Genomic DNA, 16,352 nt, shown 5'->3' with positions numbered 1-16,352 from the left:
AAATTAACTCCCCTATACTGAGTTTTCTCTCGGGAGAGAGAAAAACCTGGGAAGATTCTGAATTGATAATGGAACCCAGGTGAGAAATGGATGTGGAAGGTTGGAGGTGACTTTTTTCAAAGTTGATGGAAAAACCATGGTCCTGAAGGACTGACATGGTGACAGAAAGGTCTGTTTTCACTTTCTCTAGGGAGTTCCCATGAATCAAAATATCATCAAGATAACATAAAATGTGAATGGGAGACGACCGGATATAGGCCGCCAGGGACCCCAAGAGCTTTGTAAAGACCCGAGGGGCCGAGGAAAGGCCAAATGGCATCGCCCTATACTGGAAATGCCTGCCTTGAAAGGAAAAACGTAAAAACTTCCTGTGGCATTTGGCTATAGGAATGTGAAGGTAGGCCTCAGTGAGGTCTAGGGAGACCATGAAATCTCCGGAGTGAATGGCGGCCAAAATAGAAGATAAGGAGTGCATTTTAAACTTCCTATATTTGATGAATAGGTTTAGTTTCTTTAAATCCAAAATAGCTCTCCAACCTCCAGAGGATTTTGGAACCATAAATAAAATGGAGTAAAATCCTAGGCCCTTCTGACCGGAAGGAACCGGTTGAATGGCTCTGATGGACAATAGATGAGAAATGGCCTCCTCCATACGGTTACAATCTGAGGAGGACCTGGGAGAAGGGCAGGAAATAAAACGTTTGGGGGGAGGAGAAATAAATTCTAAAAGAAGGCCAGTTTGAACAGTGTCAATGACCCAGGGGTCCTTGGAGGTGAGACGCCAATTTGAGGCGAAATGAGCTAGGCGGCCCCCTATGGGAATAGAGGGAAAATTACCATCTAGGTTTTTTTGAGGCCCTGTTAGAAGAAGCTCCCCTTTGGAAGCGAAAACCTCTACCCCTGGAGTTCCTACTTTGGGAACGAAAGCGGGGGGAATACTGACCTGGAGGTCTCTGATAGGACGCCGCTTGATCTTGCTGACGCCCCGGGCGACGAAAGGACTGCGTTTTGGTAGCCTTTTTTGTGGTTGGACCCAAAACTTTCTTCTTATCCGTGGTTTCCGTGAGGAGTGGATCCAGAAGATCACCGAAAAGAAGGTCGCGCTTTAAGGGTCCCTGGGATAACTGCCACTTCTGGCGTACTCCCGCTTGCCAAGGGCGAATCCATAGGAGTCTCCTTGCCGTTGTAGAGGCTGCAATAGACTTAGCAGAAAATCTGGTAGATTGCAAGGTGGCATCAGCCACGTACTGGGCAGCTGCAAAGACCTTGTTGAAGTCTTGTTGACCTCTCAAGTCATCGGGAGGAATATGCTGTTGAAGTTGGCGAAGCCACAGCAGCGTGGCTCTGGAGAAAAAGGAGGCTGCTGCAGAACTTTTAATGGCCCAGGAATCTGCCGTGAATCCTCTTTTGAGCATTTGTTCAATGCGCTTGTCCTCTGGGCGGAGGACTTCCTCCGCCTCTCCCGGCACAGCCGCTGCCGAATGAAGGATCTTGACAGGTTCATCCGGTTTGGGAAAGGATAGAAGCTCTTCATAGGAAGAGAAAAGTTTGTACAACTTCCTGTCTTTAGTTGAGGGATTAAGACTAGAGGCTGGGAAATCCCACTGTTTGAGTAAGGCATCCTTAAACAATTTAGGCATAGGAATTACCTCGTTATCCTCCTGTTCCTCAGTGAAATAAGGTAAATTCTCCTCCGGGGGATCAGTGGAAGTGGAGGCTTGTTTCTCCTGGGCCGCTAATCCCGTAGAAATCCTAGCTTTGAGGAGGAGAGATTTGAATAATTGAGAAGGGAAAATGGTAATTGGAGAAGGAACCTTTATTTGGGATTCCTCATCATCTGATAGCCCTTGGAAAGGGTCCTCATCATCCTCCATATCCTCATATTCGTCCTGAGAGGAATCTGAATCATCCTGAATAGGAGCCCTAACCGCTGGGGAAGAACCCAAGGGGCGGGAGGGACGAGGAGGAGGAGGAGGTAAGGGAAGCTCATTGATGGAAGAGAGTTTGGCATCAATGGCCTTAGACAACACAGCAAAAATAGATTGGAACTCAGGAGGTAAATTAGAAATATCAGCAGGAATGGCAGAAGAATCCCTAAAGGCCTGGGAGGATCCTGGCTGGGAGGGATCTTCAATAATATCTGGTTCCTCTGGCCCTATGCCCCATAGGTTAGGTTGGGGTCTGTCTAGGTTAGGCTCATCCAGAGATAACACAGGGACCCCAGAAGGAGGTAAACTAGAAGCCTCTGGGGGGTCTTGACTACTGAGTACTTGGGCCTGCACTTTTAAACGTTTTGCTGATTTGTCATGGATTCTTTGTAGGGCTAGGTCCCTTCTCTTCTCGGCCCTGGTGACCTTAGTCGAGGGGCGGGCCCCAGGAGAAGAGGAGGAAGAGGCCTGGGGGATACTAGTAATCTCATCGCCTGTAGGCCTGGCCTCTCTGGGACCTTTAGTTGTGCCTCTCTTGGGAAAGGAAGCCATAGTCTGAAATTTAACAGAAGACAAGGCTGAGCCAATAACTGAATAGAAAAGGAGAAGAATTTTAAGGACTTCCCAAGAGGAATGGATCCTGCTTCGAGGCCTCGAAGCTGCTGAGACGTGAGGACAATCTGGGCAAACCCAGAGTTCGTGCCCCCAAATCCAGCGGGGCCAGCCTCCCTAAACTTTTCAATTAAGTAAACCAAGGCACTCTGGTTGGAGGCTTAGCCGGTGGAGAATTTAGCCTGGGACCCCCAAGGCCCGCTCCGGGATCCACGCGGTGGACTGAGGCCTACGCGGCTGGCAGGAGGCCAACACGAGAGGCCTAGTTTAAAAAGGGCGCGAAGGCCTTCGCGCCTAAAAATCGCTCCGAATATGCCTTAAAGGGGAAGCGATCGACTAAGTCCAGGAGACTAGAAAGCCGTCTCACTCCGCAGGAGGTATATTTTAAGCCCTTTAATATATATGCAATAATTAGAATCAATAAGGCAATCAATTAATACTTGCACTAGAACCTCCAGGCCAAAGGATTAAAAGAATCCACAAGCGGCCGCGGGGATCGTACACGGCAAAACCGCCGGGGGAAAACGAAACCGCAACTTCTCCAAGGGAAAAAAGCCGAGCCGCAAACGGCTGGCGCTATTAGTGCAAGTAAAACAAATAAGGATAAACAGTCTTACTATTTTTGAAGGAAAAGATCGAAGGGAAGGTGTTCGAATGTTGAACGAATGTTGAACGAGCTATCACAATACAACCGCAGGATATGCGAACTGAGCGAATTCTGGGGAAGGGGCGGATCCGGCAAGCTTTTTTAATACTAGGCTCAGTTCCACCGGATTGGACATGAGCAACCCATGTGACTGCTGGACCCGCTCCTTCAGTACGGAGAAGCATAAATATAGAAAGCACATCGAGTACAAGTAGTCTCCCACCTACATCGAAACCAAGAAACGGGCCTTGGAGTTTTGGCTTTTCCAGCACTGCCATGGTCATGTGACTGAGATCTGGTCACTTGGCAACCGATTTGCACTTACAATCCGTTGCAGCACTTCATGATCACTATTTGTAACCTGCCTTGCTGCTTCCCAAGAAAGGCAATGCGGATCCCAGTTGGAAAGGTTGCTGATCGTTAGTGTGTGTCTCCCCCACCGATGTACCCTGCTCCCAGCAGCCCCATTGCATTGACATCACAACTCGTACTGAAAGGTCTCTGGATGGCTTACAGCAGTGATGGCAAGCTTTTTTTGGTCCGGCTGCCAAAAGGGGGGAGGAGGGGGGTCACAAACACCCATAATTCCATGGGGTCCCCCCCCCCGCTCCCAGCATGCCTGTTTCTTGCTCTCCTCAGACTTCAAAGCCTTTCTAGGAGTGCAGGAAAGGCGAAAATGGCCTCCCCCTTCCCGGAGGCCATCTGGAGGCCGGAAATTGTCCATTTCAAGTTGGAAAACGGGCCATTTCTGGCCTTTGGAGGGTCTCCAAGGGCGTGGGGAAGGACGTTTTCGCCCTCCCCAGGCTCCTAGAAAGGCTCTGGAGCTTGGGGAGAGCAAAAAATGGGACTTCTCCACCCCCCTCTGCAGGCTGGAAACAGTCTGTTTCCTGACTCCCAGTTGGGCCTAGAAGGCCCAAAAATCAGTTGGCTGGCACGTGATGTGCACCAGATCTGTGCTCGCATGCCCAGTGATGCGGCTCCTCGTGTCACCTGTGGCGTGCGTGCCATAGGATCGTCATTACTGGCTTCCAGTATTAAAACATCCTGATAGATAAATATTTTCTAAAACAATAAAAATGGAAATCATAGTTAAAATAAAATTAAAAAATGGGGAGGGAAGGAACAAGATATATGTACAATGGATATATGTTTATCCCAGGCATGTTTAACTGAATTTAAACATGCCTGGGATAAACATACAGTGATCTCTCGATTATCGCGAGGGTTACGTTCCAAGACCTCTCGCGATAATCGATTTTTCGTGATATAGTGGAAACACCATCTGCGCATGCGCGCCCTTTTTTCCCCATGGCTGCGCATGCGCAGATGGTGGAGACAGTGGCTGGGGAGGTGGATTCGCCGCCCCCACCAGCCCTTCCTGCTCTGGGTCAGAGCCGCGGAAACCTTCGGCTCGCCGAGGCTGCGTCTGACCCCCTTGAAGCAAGGCTCCAAGCTTGTCTGCCGCCGCCGCCGCTAGGCCTCCGCCTCTGCTCTGCAGGGACCTCGCATGCCTCGCATTCTCCTCGGCGGCGGCCAAGCGGCAGGTTTACAGTAATGGGAGACCAAAGGCGAAAAAAGAAAAGAAAAAAAAATCCCCAAAAGAGAGGGACAAGAGGCAGGCACAAAGCGAGGGCACAAGGGGAGCTGCCCGGCAGAGGTTGCTTTTTTTCTTCTCGTGGGCAAGTGGAGGGGGGGAGAGAAGGAAAGAGAGAGAGAGAAGAGTGGAAGGAAGAGAGAAAACCGCGGACGTATTTTTATTATTTTTTGAAAAATCGCGGTATAGCGTTTCGCGAAGATTGAGATCGCGAAAATCGAGGGATCACTGTATATCCATCCTAAGATAAAAATACAGGAAATAGTATAAGGGCAGACTAGATGGATCATGAGGTCTTTTTCTGCCCTCAATCTTCTATGTTTCTATGTTTCTAAGATGCCCAGTGTTGGGTGGGTAGGTGTAGGACTGCCTCTTAATCTATTAGCCACCTCCAGTCTGCAGGTGGTCAGAAGGTTGAGAACTGATCTCACCACTGGAGTAAGATGTTTCAAAGGGGCTATGACAGAGAAGGCCCTTCCCTCCTGGACCCCACTAGCTTGAATTCCTTGACTAAGTGGGTCCACAACATGCCTCCAACACAGGTGGGAAGCTAGTCCCAGTGGGGTGAGACACTTATGCTGACCATAACTGCCTAATGACTATGGGAATTGGTTAATGATTGCAACCAGGACTTCAGGGATTGCTACTGCTGAACAATGTGGTCATACTTCACAATCACATTGTTTAACAATGAAAATTTCAGTCCCAACTGCTATCCTAAGTCAAGGACTTCCTCTAAGTGATTTTATAGAATACCTTGTTCTGTAGGACAGGGGGCTACAAACACCGCTCTATGGACTTGCACTGGGAGGCATTTGAGAGGCCAAGTCGCGCAAACAAGTGAAGCCCCATCCGTCGGATGCTGTGCGAACCCACGCCCCCTCTGGTCCGTGGGAATACCTTTCTCCACAAAACTAGTCCCTGATGCCCCAAAGGTTGGGGGCTGCTGCTGCAGCAAGGTTTTACAGTAGAGAAGCACTTGCCTCCAATTGCAGATTATAGAATTCCATTAAAGTCCATCAAATCATCAATTATTTAGGGGATTGCAACTAATTATCTCATTAGCCATTTTGATGTGTTTACGGAATTTGAATCAACGGTAACTACCAGTCTTATATTTGGTAGCAACCTGGGTAAATAGTGGTGCAGTTTTAGAATCTGTCTTGCAGCATTCTTTTTTTTTTTTTTTTGTAAAGATGTAGTTCACAATCACCAAACCTTAGTAAATTTTTAAACAGGAATTTTACCTTCTTAGGGTTCACTTTTTAAAAACATGTTTAGTTCCGCCTTTATTATTTTTATAATCATGTGCATTTATAAATTATTTATAATTTACAAATATTTATATTTAATAACAACAGAGTTGGAAGGGACCTTGCGGGTCTTCTAGTCCAACCCTTTGCTTGGGCAGGAGACTCTATGCCAGTGATGGCGAACCTATGGAACGGTGCCACAGGTACCCTGTTTCCCCGAAAATAAGACGTACCCCGAAAGTAAGGCATGTCAGAGGTTTTGCAAAATTTGCTAATATAAGGCACCCCCCCCCCCAAAAAATAAGGCATAGTCAAGTTTACATACGGTACGGTGGAAAAACATACGGTACCATTCAAAGTTGTTCATAGCGGTACCGTAATAATGTGGCGTCCCCTGCTGGCTCCTTCCATCGCTTTGTACCGTCCAGTACAGCAGACACAGTCTGCTGCTGTCTCACCGCCATTACAGTCTCCACTACAGTGCGTAGACTGTATGTAGTTCTTCTGGTGGCCGGAAGCTGCAATAGCGGGAGTATACTGTTGTACCATATAAGTGCCGTCGTTTGTGTGTGTGTGTGCCATACTGACAGGTGCCGTATCGCAATCAGTGTACCGTACGGTACACTTTCTTTGGGGGTGTCAGCTTTTCTGCCTGTGAATTTGTCTTATTTGAGAAATATAAGACACCCCCCGAAAATAAGACGTAGCACAACTTTTGGAGCAAAAATTAATATAAGACAGTGTCTTATTTTCGGGGAAACATGGTAGCACTTGGACCCATATCTGCTGACACACGAGCCATTGCCCTAGCTCAGCTCCAATGTGCATGTGTGTGCCAGCTGATTTTTGGCTCGCACAGAGGCCCTGGGAGGGTGTTTTTTGCTACCAGAGAGCTTCCAGGGCGGTGGGGGAGGGCGTTTTTACCCTGCCCCGGCTCCAGGGAAGCTTTTGGAGCCTGGGGAGGGCGAAACATGAGCCTACTGGGTCCACCAAAAGTTGGGAAACAGGCTGTTTTTGGCCTCCAGAGGGCCTCAGGGGAGGGTGGGGCTGTTTTTGCCCTCCCCGGCCACTGAATTATGGGTGTGGGCACTCGCATAAGTGTGATAGTATGTGCCCATGGTCTTTTGGCACCTGAGGAAAAAAAGGTTCGCCATCACTGCCCTATACTACTTCAGATAAAGGGTTATCCAACACCTTCTTCAAAACTTCCAGTGTTGGAGCATTCAGACAAGAATCTGCAAACCATGGGTGTTGAGGAGGAGCAATTAGCAGAGTGGGCAGAACCTAACACTGCCTTCGCTACCAGCAGCCGACGACGACAGGTACAAGCAAACCTGGAGCATTTCATCCCTGGATGGAGGAGAAATCTCGGCTGAAGGAGAGTCCAAGCTGTACGAGGTCAGTTGTTTTAAAGGTTTAAGAAACTGGGAGAAAAATTACTAACATCCCTTTCACACGACCGAGCTTTGAAAACTGACTAGTCAAGCAGCTAGAGGGCATACTTCAAACTAAATTTAAACTCAGACCCTAGCAACCAACCAGTGTTTGTTCCCATGCTTGGACTCTCCTTATCAGCACACAGGAGAATTAATAATTACCCCCTTTCTAGTTCCTGCATTTTTGACATGAGAGACAATATTATTTTAATAAATAAGGAAATTATCACATCTAATACTGCTTCCTCCTCTTAATATTGTTACAATAACCCAGTTAGGTGAGTTGGCCTGAGAGAGAATGGCTCGCCTTAAGTCACCCAGCTGGCTTTCATGCCCAAAATCGGATTAGAATTCAGTCTCCTGGTTTGTAGCCCGATGCCTTAACCACTAGACCAAACTAGCTTCGAATATTAGTACTGTTATTTTATTGCCTAAAGAAAGATAGCAAATATTTGAAGACTTTGCTGTGAACAGCACTCTGAGATACAGTATTTCCTAAACAAGTACGGTATACTTCATTCCAGCACCTAATATTTGTTTCTCCTATACAAATACGTATACATATACTGTAATAAGTATAACCTATAGATTTCCAGTTTAATTTAGTTTTTAACAAATCTATTATTTTTCTGATTTCTTTTAAAAAAGGTCATCTAGGAATCTTCTAGGAAAATCTCCCAATATATATCTCAAACAAAGTATACTTTAAAAATGATCAGAGACAGACTGTTAAGTCAAAGGCAAGCTATGACTAGCCTCTTTGCCTTGCTATCTTTGCTGAGAAATTGCTACAAGGCATTCCGCTCCTGTCCCAAATAGCTAAGATTTAGATTGCAATGATTACAGTAAAGGGAAGATTCTTTTCTTCCTACACTGAAAGGCAATAAAACATTGTGTCACAAACAATTCTGATGTAACCTAAATTGATTTGCTTCTTTACTATACACTGCTTCTTTATATATGTGTATGTGTTTGTTTGTGTGAATGGATATATGTATGTGTGTGTGTATGCATGCATGCATGCATATATATACAGTGGTACTTCTACTTAAGAATGCCTCTACTTAAGAACCATTTTCCAGGAAATTTGAGAGCAGCACGAAGGCCCAGTCAGTTTCCTGCCATTCCCCCTTTAATCCCAGCCATCTGGGCTGCCAGAGCCTTTTGGTGGCATTTAAGGAGGCTTTGGCAATCTTTTTTTTTTTAAGCCTTAAAGTTTTGGATTTTTTTGATTCCCCTCACCTTACCTTCTTCCTTCGGCAGCGACTGTCCTCCTCCTCTTCTTCCGAGACTGCCTCCTGCCACACGAATCCCAGAGATTAGGTCCCACAGAGTTGGCCTTTTCCGGGTCCCGTCGACCAAACAATGTCGGCTGGCGGGACCCAGGGGAAGAGCCTTCTCTGTGGCGGCCCCGGCCCTCTGGAATCAACTCCCTCCAGAGATTCGAACAGCTCTCACCCTCCTCGCCTTCCGTAAAATGCTGAAGACCCACTTTTGTCGCCAGGTGTGGGGATAATTACCATCTTTCCCCCACCCTTTTTTATTATGTTTTTGGCCTTACTGTATGTTAGATTAGGTTGAATGTGCATGATTGCATAGTTTTATTTTATTTTATTATGTTATTAATGCTTTCTTAAATTGATTTAGAAACATAGAAAAATAGAAGACTGACGGCAGAAAAAGACCTCATGATCCATCTAGTCTGCCCTTATACTATTTTCTGTATTTTATCTTAGGATGGATAAATGTTTATCCCAGGCATGATTAAATTCAGTTACTGTGGATTTGTCAATCATGTCTGCTGGAAGTTTGTTCCAAGCATCTACTACTCTTTCAGTAAAATAATATTTTCTCATTTTGCTTTTGATCTTCCCCCCAACTAACTTCAGATTGTGTCCCCTTGTTCTTGTGTTCACTTTAATTTTTATTATTGGATTTGTAATGTATTGTATTGCTGTTATGCTGTGAGCCGCCCCGAGTCTTCGGAGAGGGGCGGCATACAAATCTAATAAACTATAACTAACTAACTATATAATATATATACACCTCCCTCGATTTTCGTGTGTTCGAACTTTGCGAAAAATCTATACCACGGTTTTTCAAAAATATTAATTAAAAAATATTTTGTTAGTTTTTTCCCTATACCACGGTTTTTCCTGCCTGGTGACCTCATGTGTCATCGCCAAACTTTCGTCTGCCTTTAATAATTTTTTAAAAATAAACTTTAATAAATAAACATGGTGAGTAATAATCTAAATGGTATCTAAGGGAATGGGAAATTGCAATTTAGGGGTTTAAAGTGTTAAGGGAAGGCTTGTGATACTGTTCATAGTCAAAAATAGTGTATTTACTTCCGCATCTCTACTTTGCGGAAATTCAACTTTCGCGGGCGGTCTCGGAACGCATCCCCCGCGAAAATCAAGGGAACACTGTATTCATTTTCAGCTCTGCCTGCTAACAAGAGAAGTCATTTGCAGAATGCTTACCACAACATAGACTGCCTTCTCAGATGCCGCTCCAATGGGTATCCAGCCATTCGTGGCTCTCCTCCGGTTGATGCGTTGCTGCTTTGAATGCAGGTGACTCCCAACTGTTTTGCTGTCAGATACGTGCAAACAGCTAGTGGTATTCCGGAGGCCAGATTTAGAGCCGCTGGGTGGTTTGGAGCTCTGCGGGCATTCACGGGCCATAGTCTGGGGCTCTGAATTTGGCGTTTGTAAGTGAGGGACAGGTTCTGCAGCAGGTGGCACACTGGGTACCGGACATCCTGAGAGAGGATGGGCAGGTGAAACGGGATGTCCTGCCACTGGGATTGTGAGGCTCAGCTGGTCCAGGGACTTGCAACTATCTACAAGATAAGCAAGAGGTGAGCAGCCAATACAGGTTTTGTGTTTCAGATCAAGACTCAACCTTTCACAATTAATAATTGTGTAATAATTATTAATGTAATAATTCCCAAGAGGAACATTGAAAAGCAACAGTTAACCACAACCATGTTATAACTTAACCACAGAGTTGGCCTTCTCCGGGTCCCGTCGACTAAACAATGTCGTTTGGCGGGACCCAGGAGAAGAGCCTTCTCTGTGGCGGCCCCGACCCTCTGGAACCAGCTCCCCCCCAGATATCAGAGTTGCCCCCACCCTCCTTGCCTTTCGCAAGCTCCTTAAAACACACCTCTGTCGTCAGGCATGGGGAATTGAAATTTTCCCTTCCCCCTAGGCTTATAGAATTTATACATGGTATGCTTGTATGTATGATTGGTTCTTTAAATTGGGTTTTTTTTGATTATTTTTTAATATTAGATTTGTTCACATTATCTTTTTATATTGTTGTTAGCCGCCCCGAGTCTTCGGAGAGGGGCGCCATACAAATCTAATAAATACAAATACAAATAGCTAGAACTCAAGTCTCACATTTGAGAATCACCAGGACAGACATTCAGATTCAGATTAACAGAGTTGGAAGGGACCTTGCAGGTCATCTAGTCCAACCCCCTGCCCCAGCAGGAGACCCTACATCTGCTTCTACCACATCAAAATTGATCTACTGGCTATATGAATACAGTATGTGGTAATTTTGTCAGTGGGCTTCCATCACAATTAGCATTCTAAGCATACAAAATGTATGACATCTATATCTATACTAAATTATCAAATCTTATATTTTCAGTCTTGAGAATCAAGACATTATTTTCCTTGAATATCTCCTCCACAAAACACAAAATTGCAGTTTTAGTGCTAGAGAAGAAAGAAAAACAATGCAGAAACAGTTTCATTTAAACTTCCTACCGTATTTCCCCTAAAATAAGATCCAGTCTTATATTTTTTTGGAACCCTGAAATAAGCACTTGGTCTTATTGCCATGCACCCGAAAGCCTCATTAGGCTTATTATCAGGGATGTCTTTTATTTTGGGGGAAACAGGGTATGTATTATACTTATCAAAAGTATCCAGTGCTCACCTCCCTAATACTTACACAGTTTCTACCCATATTTCATGAGCCCCAGAGGGAGTTATTAGCCCATATTTCAGCATCAGAGGAAAAAATGCTTTCCATTTTCATATCTTCCCCCTCCACAAAAAGTTTGGCATTTGGAGCAAATACATTTGTTTGAAAATGTCTTCTTTGGATTTTCAATCATTCATAAAATCCATGTTTTTGAAATACAAATCACTAGGGATGTGTAAAAATGTTCTATACTCAAATCATTTTGAAATACTCGCTCTTAAATTCCAAGCATCAAAAACAAGTTATTTCAAAACACCTCCAAAAGGATTAAAACATCTTGTTTCAAAAGCAAAATACATGATTTTTAACTTGAAAGAACTGTTTTGAATTCCAAATGGAATGTTTCAAATATAAATATTTTACATGTCACTATAAATCATGCCACCAATTCCTGCCATACTAGCAAAACGGATGGATCACATTTCTGTTTAATCAACAGCGGGATAAGACTTTTAATTTTTCTCCTGACAATATGCATGAACGCAAGAATAATTATCAAATAGTTTCAGTATCTCAAGAAAAATTAGAGCAGGGGAATGATGGAACTGGGAATCAAAATAGTTCAATAGTGATCTGGATTTACCGGTAAATGGGGAAAAAGTGGCTTAGATATCTATGAGGATACCTATTGTTCCTGCTTAAAGTAACAAAACTACTTTTTCCAGGGCTCGTGCAACTCAGGAAGAGACAAATTATCTTAAGGAAATGCCAACAGGTAAGAAATGCATCCCCACGGGTGCTCTCAGTCTCACTTTTTCTTTCAAATTTAGACCACTGCACAGCTATGTGGAAATAGCTCCCAGTGCAGTGCTAATCTGAAGGGTATCTTCACATAAACAAGTTAAAGTAAAACATGCTTGACATGGGTCATGATTTTCAAGAACACAGAATGTGGCCTGAAGTCTGCAAACTTCATAAAATATGTTTAGAGTAAGAGTCATCATCTAATGTAAAGATTTTGAATGGCAAGAATGAGTACAGATAGTAAGTGGCTCACGGCTGACCAGCTCCACACGAAGCATCCTTCACCCTGAAGAGTGAAACATTTTTACATGAGCTGAGAGAGGTATTACTACCCATAAAAATCAATAATGCCTTGTGTAACCTCTAGAAAGCAAGAAAGTTCATTGACATGCAAGCTGTGATAAAAACCAGGTCTCTGCTGAAAACCCTGAAATCCTGACAGCTATTAAAAAAAAAAAAGAATATTGCCATTGATTTTGATCTAAAGAACGTAGCATAAATGAGATGTTTTATTGAGAAAAAAAACCCATTACTCTGTCCATAGGGAGAGTAGCATTAACTACTACTACTACTACTACTACTACTACTACTACTACTACTACTAATACTAATACTGCTACCACGTATCGGGCCAGAATATCTCTGGGACCGCTTTCTGCTGCACGAATCCCAGCGACCGATTAGGTCCCACAGAGTTGGCCTTCTCCGGGTCCCGTCAACTAAACAATGCCGTTTGGCGGGACCCAGTGGAAGAGCCTTCTCTGTGGCGGCCCCGACCCTCTGGAACCAGCTCCCCCCTGAGATTAGAACTGCCCCCACCCTCCTAGCCTTTCGTAAACTCCTTAAAACCCACCTCTGCCGTCAGGCATGGGGGAATTGAAACATCTACCCCGGGCCTATACAGTTTATGTATGGTATGTTTGTTTGTATGTTTGCTTTTAATAATGGGGTTTTCAGTGTTTCTCTTAAATTATTAGATTTGTTATATATTGTTTATTATTGCTGTGAGCCGTCCCGAGTCTATGGAGAGGGCATACAAATCTAATAAGTAAGTAAGTAAGTAAGTAAGTAAGTAAGTAAGTAAGTAAGTAAGTAAATTGCACAATTAGGGACAGCTAATAAATATGACAAAAACATTTAACGAGCCAAATATTAGAGTTGCAAAGACCATTCTGGAACTCTGAACTCCCTGGATTGAGCAGGTTCTCCCTTGTTAGCTTGGGTCTGTATGTTTTATGAATCTACCCATCAGCATTTCTCAAACATTTAAATGTTCAAGTGAATTTGAATTTGTTTGCAGAGCAAACCCACATTACACCAATCCTCCACGGACTGTATTGGCTCCCGATGCGTCTCTGGACACAATTCAAGGTGTTGGTCATACCTTTAAAGCCCTATATGGCTTAGGGCCAGACTATTTACGAGATCGCTTCCTACCACATAGTTTCCAGAGACTGATAAGGGCCCACAGAGTTGGTCTTCTCCAGGTCCCGTCAGTTAAACAGTGTCGGCTCGCAGGTCCACAGGGGAGGGCCTTCTCTGTGGCTGCTCCGACTCTCTGGAACAACCTACCTCCTAAGATCCAGACTGCCTTTACCCTACTGGGCTTCCGGAAAGCTTTTAAGACCTGGCTCTTCCTGCAGGCCTGGGGCTGTTGATCCGATGATGTTTCATCGAGATCCAGCCATAAATGGTATGCATAGTTTTTAATGGTGGGATTTTAACTGTTATAAAATTGTTTTTTAGAGCTTTTAATTGCCTATACAATTTATGTATGGTATGCTTGTGTGTATGTTTGTTTAATAATGGGGTTTTTATATATTTTATATTGTAAATTATTAGATTTGTTATAAACTGTTTTTATTGTGTTGTGAGCCGCCCCAAGTCTACGGAAAGGGGCGGCATACAAATCTAATAAATAATAATAATAATAATAATAATTTTTATATTTTAATTTTTGCTGTAAGCCGCCTAGAGTCCCTAGGGAGATTGAGGGGGAGGGGAATACAAATTGATTTAATAAATAATAATAAATAAAACTCACTGTTAAAAAAAATCCAGAATAACAGAGTTGAAAGGGACCATGGAGATCTTTCTATTCCAAATCCCCTGCTCAGGCAGGAAACTCTATACACTTGCAAAAAAAAGTAGGGAGACATTACAGGTAGTCTTCCTTTTATGGCCCAACAGTTGAGCCCAACATTTCCATTGCTGAGTACGGCAGTTGTTAACTGTTAATGTACAATGAGTTGCACCGCATTGTATGATCTTTTTTTGCCACAGTCAAGTGAATCACAGCAAATATTAAGTGAATCGTGTGGTCCACAAGCAAATCTGTCTTCCTCCATTGCCTTTTAAATAAAGTCAATTTATTTAAGTCGATTTACTCAGAAGCCAACTGGAAAGATTACAAATGGTGATCACATGACCCTTTGAGATAGAGCAACTGTCATAAATACATGTCAGTTGCCAAGCACCTGAATTTTGGTCATGTGACCATGGGGAAGTTACAGTGGTCGTGTCTGAAAACTAAATCACTTTTTTCAATGCCACTGTAGCTTTGAATGGTCACTAAACTAAATAATTGTAAGTCAAGGACTACCTGTATTTGGGACATGGTGTAATATCAGGGGAAAGCTGCTTGCAAAAAATATACAAATGTTATAACTTCAAACTGATTTGTGGCTTGAAGGACCCATAATTCAGGGAGAGAAAGTGAAGAAATAAATTTTCTGCTTGTGATCCAACAAAGATGGAACTTTTTTAATTACTATTTTATTTTATTTTTTGTTTTCTTTTGCCTTTCTTTTACTTTTATTTTTATGACTATAGCTAAGTATTCAGTTTTCAATACTTAGCTATAGTCAACAAAGTAAAACTCTGAAATGCATTAACAGCACAGCTTAATCTGTGGCGTTTTAATTTTACAAATGAATTATATAGCTATTAACTCTTCAGTGCAAGACAGGATTTGGGGGGATCCATAATTCCACAGATTTAAAAAAAAGTTTAGCCACACAGTCTTTATCCATATGCTTCTCTTTGAACAGCAGTATCCTTCTGCAAAACGAGTAAGTCATAATACCCATTTTTCCCAGAGCCCTAGTTTAAATATTGCTTTGATCTACCTAAAATCCTCCAGCAGTTTAATTGAATTAGTTATCCCTTCCTGCAATCTTAAAATTGTTCTCGCAGCATGATTGCACACAGGCAGAAAATGATGTCCACAGAGGCACCTGCCATTCTGAGGAGAAGAAATTATACCTCTTTTATCAACTAATTGTCTAAATAACCGTTATTAGAATTCTATAGTCCTGTAGGCTTTTGTACTAGATACTGGTGTGGAATTTTCCAACCCAGCAAATAAGAGAAGTGTTTTAAATAGTCTGAATTAGAAGTCTACACGCAAGTCACAAAAGAAGTAAAATACACATCACTGGAACCCACTTATGGCAAACACCAGAAGTGTTCTTTTTGAATCAGATTACATATTAAATTGGCTCCACAGAAACCAGTCTATTGTTCTCTATGGCACAGTAGGCTCTTCTCTTCCTTAGCCTTTCTACCTAAATGCTTCTACTCTATACAAATAGATAGCATCTTTTCAGACACTTTTGAGCTGAGGCACAGTTGAATTTAACTTTAAATTAGTTAAATGCACAAGTACAATTGCTCAACATGCATTTATTCACTCTCTCCCCCTTAAAGGGATGGACTAAGGGAATTTGAATACTGTAGTTTATTCCAAGACTAAGATTTAGAAAATGGTTATTCAAGCCATCAACTCACAAGTTTTTTTCTGTTATCAGTGAGAAGATCTGTCTCCTCGTGGGATCACAGGAAGGCTATACAAAATAAACTAAAAAAGGTCACTAGCCTAGTAAATTGGGGATAATTAGGTTCTAAGTGGGAAACAGTTCAGTTGCTGAAATGTTTGTAATTCATCCCTTTCACCTTTGTACCTTTTTGCTAAAGAGGACTCTAAGACATGGGTCCCCAATACTACCTGGTCCATGGGCCAGCACTGGTCTGTGCCATGCCAGAAACTGGATCGTGCAAATAAATGAAGCTTCATCCAAGGGATGCAGACAACATGCGAAACCACGCTCCCCATGGTCTGCATAAAAACCT

The 16,352-nt window shown here is 43.3% G+C and overlaps 1 protein-coding gene across 2 annotated transcripts in view; it reads right to left on the bottom strand.

Moving 5' to 3' along the window:
• The window catches only part of BAHD1 (bromo adjacent homology domain containing 1), a 111,797-nt gene that overhangs the window by 28,242 nt on the left and 67,203 nt on the right, over window positions 1–16,352 (bottom strand). For both annotated transcript variants that reach the window (XM_070756739.1, XM_070756748.1), the window contains exon 3: window positions 9,956–10,317. In XM_070756739.1, the coding sequence (XP_070612840.1) occupies window positions 9,956–10,317 (362 nt within the window). The remainder of the gene's footprint in view (window positions 1–9,955; window positions 10,318–16,352) is intronic.

The sequence above is a fragment of the Erythrolamprus reginae genome, chromosome 1 (genome assembly GCF_031021105.1).
Source record: "Erythrolamprus reginae isolate rEryReg1 chromosome 1, rEryReg1.hap1, whole genome shotgun sequence".
Lineage (NCBI taxonomy): Eukaryota > Metazoa > Chordata > Lepidosauria > Squamata > Dipsadidae > Erythrolamprus > Erythrolamprus reginae.
This window is presented reverse-complemented; position numbering and strand designations above follow the sequence as displayed.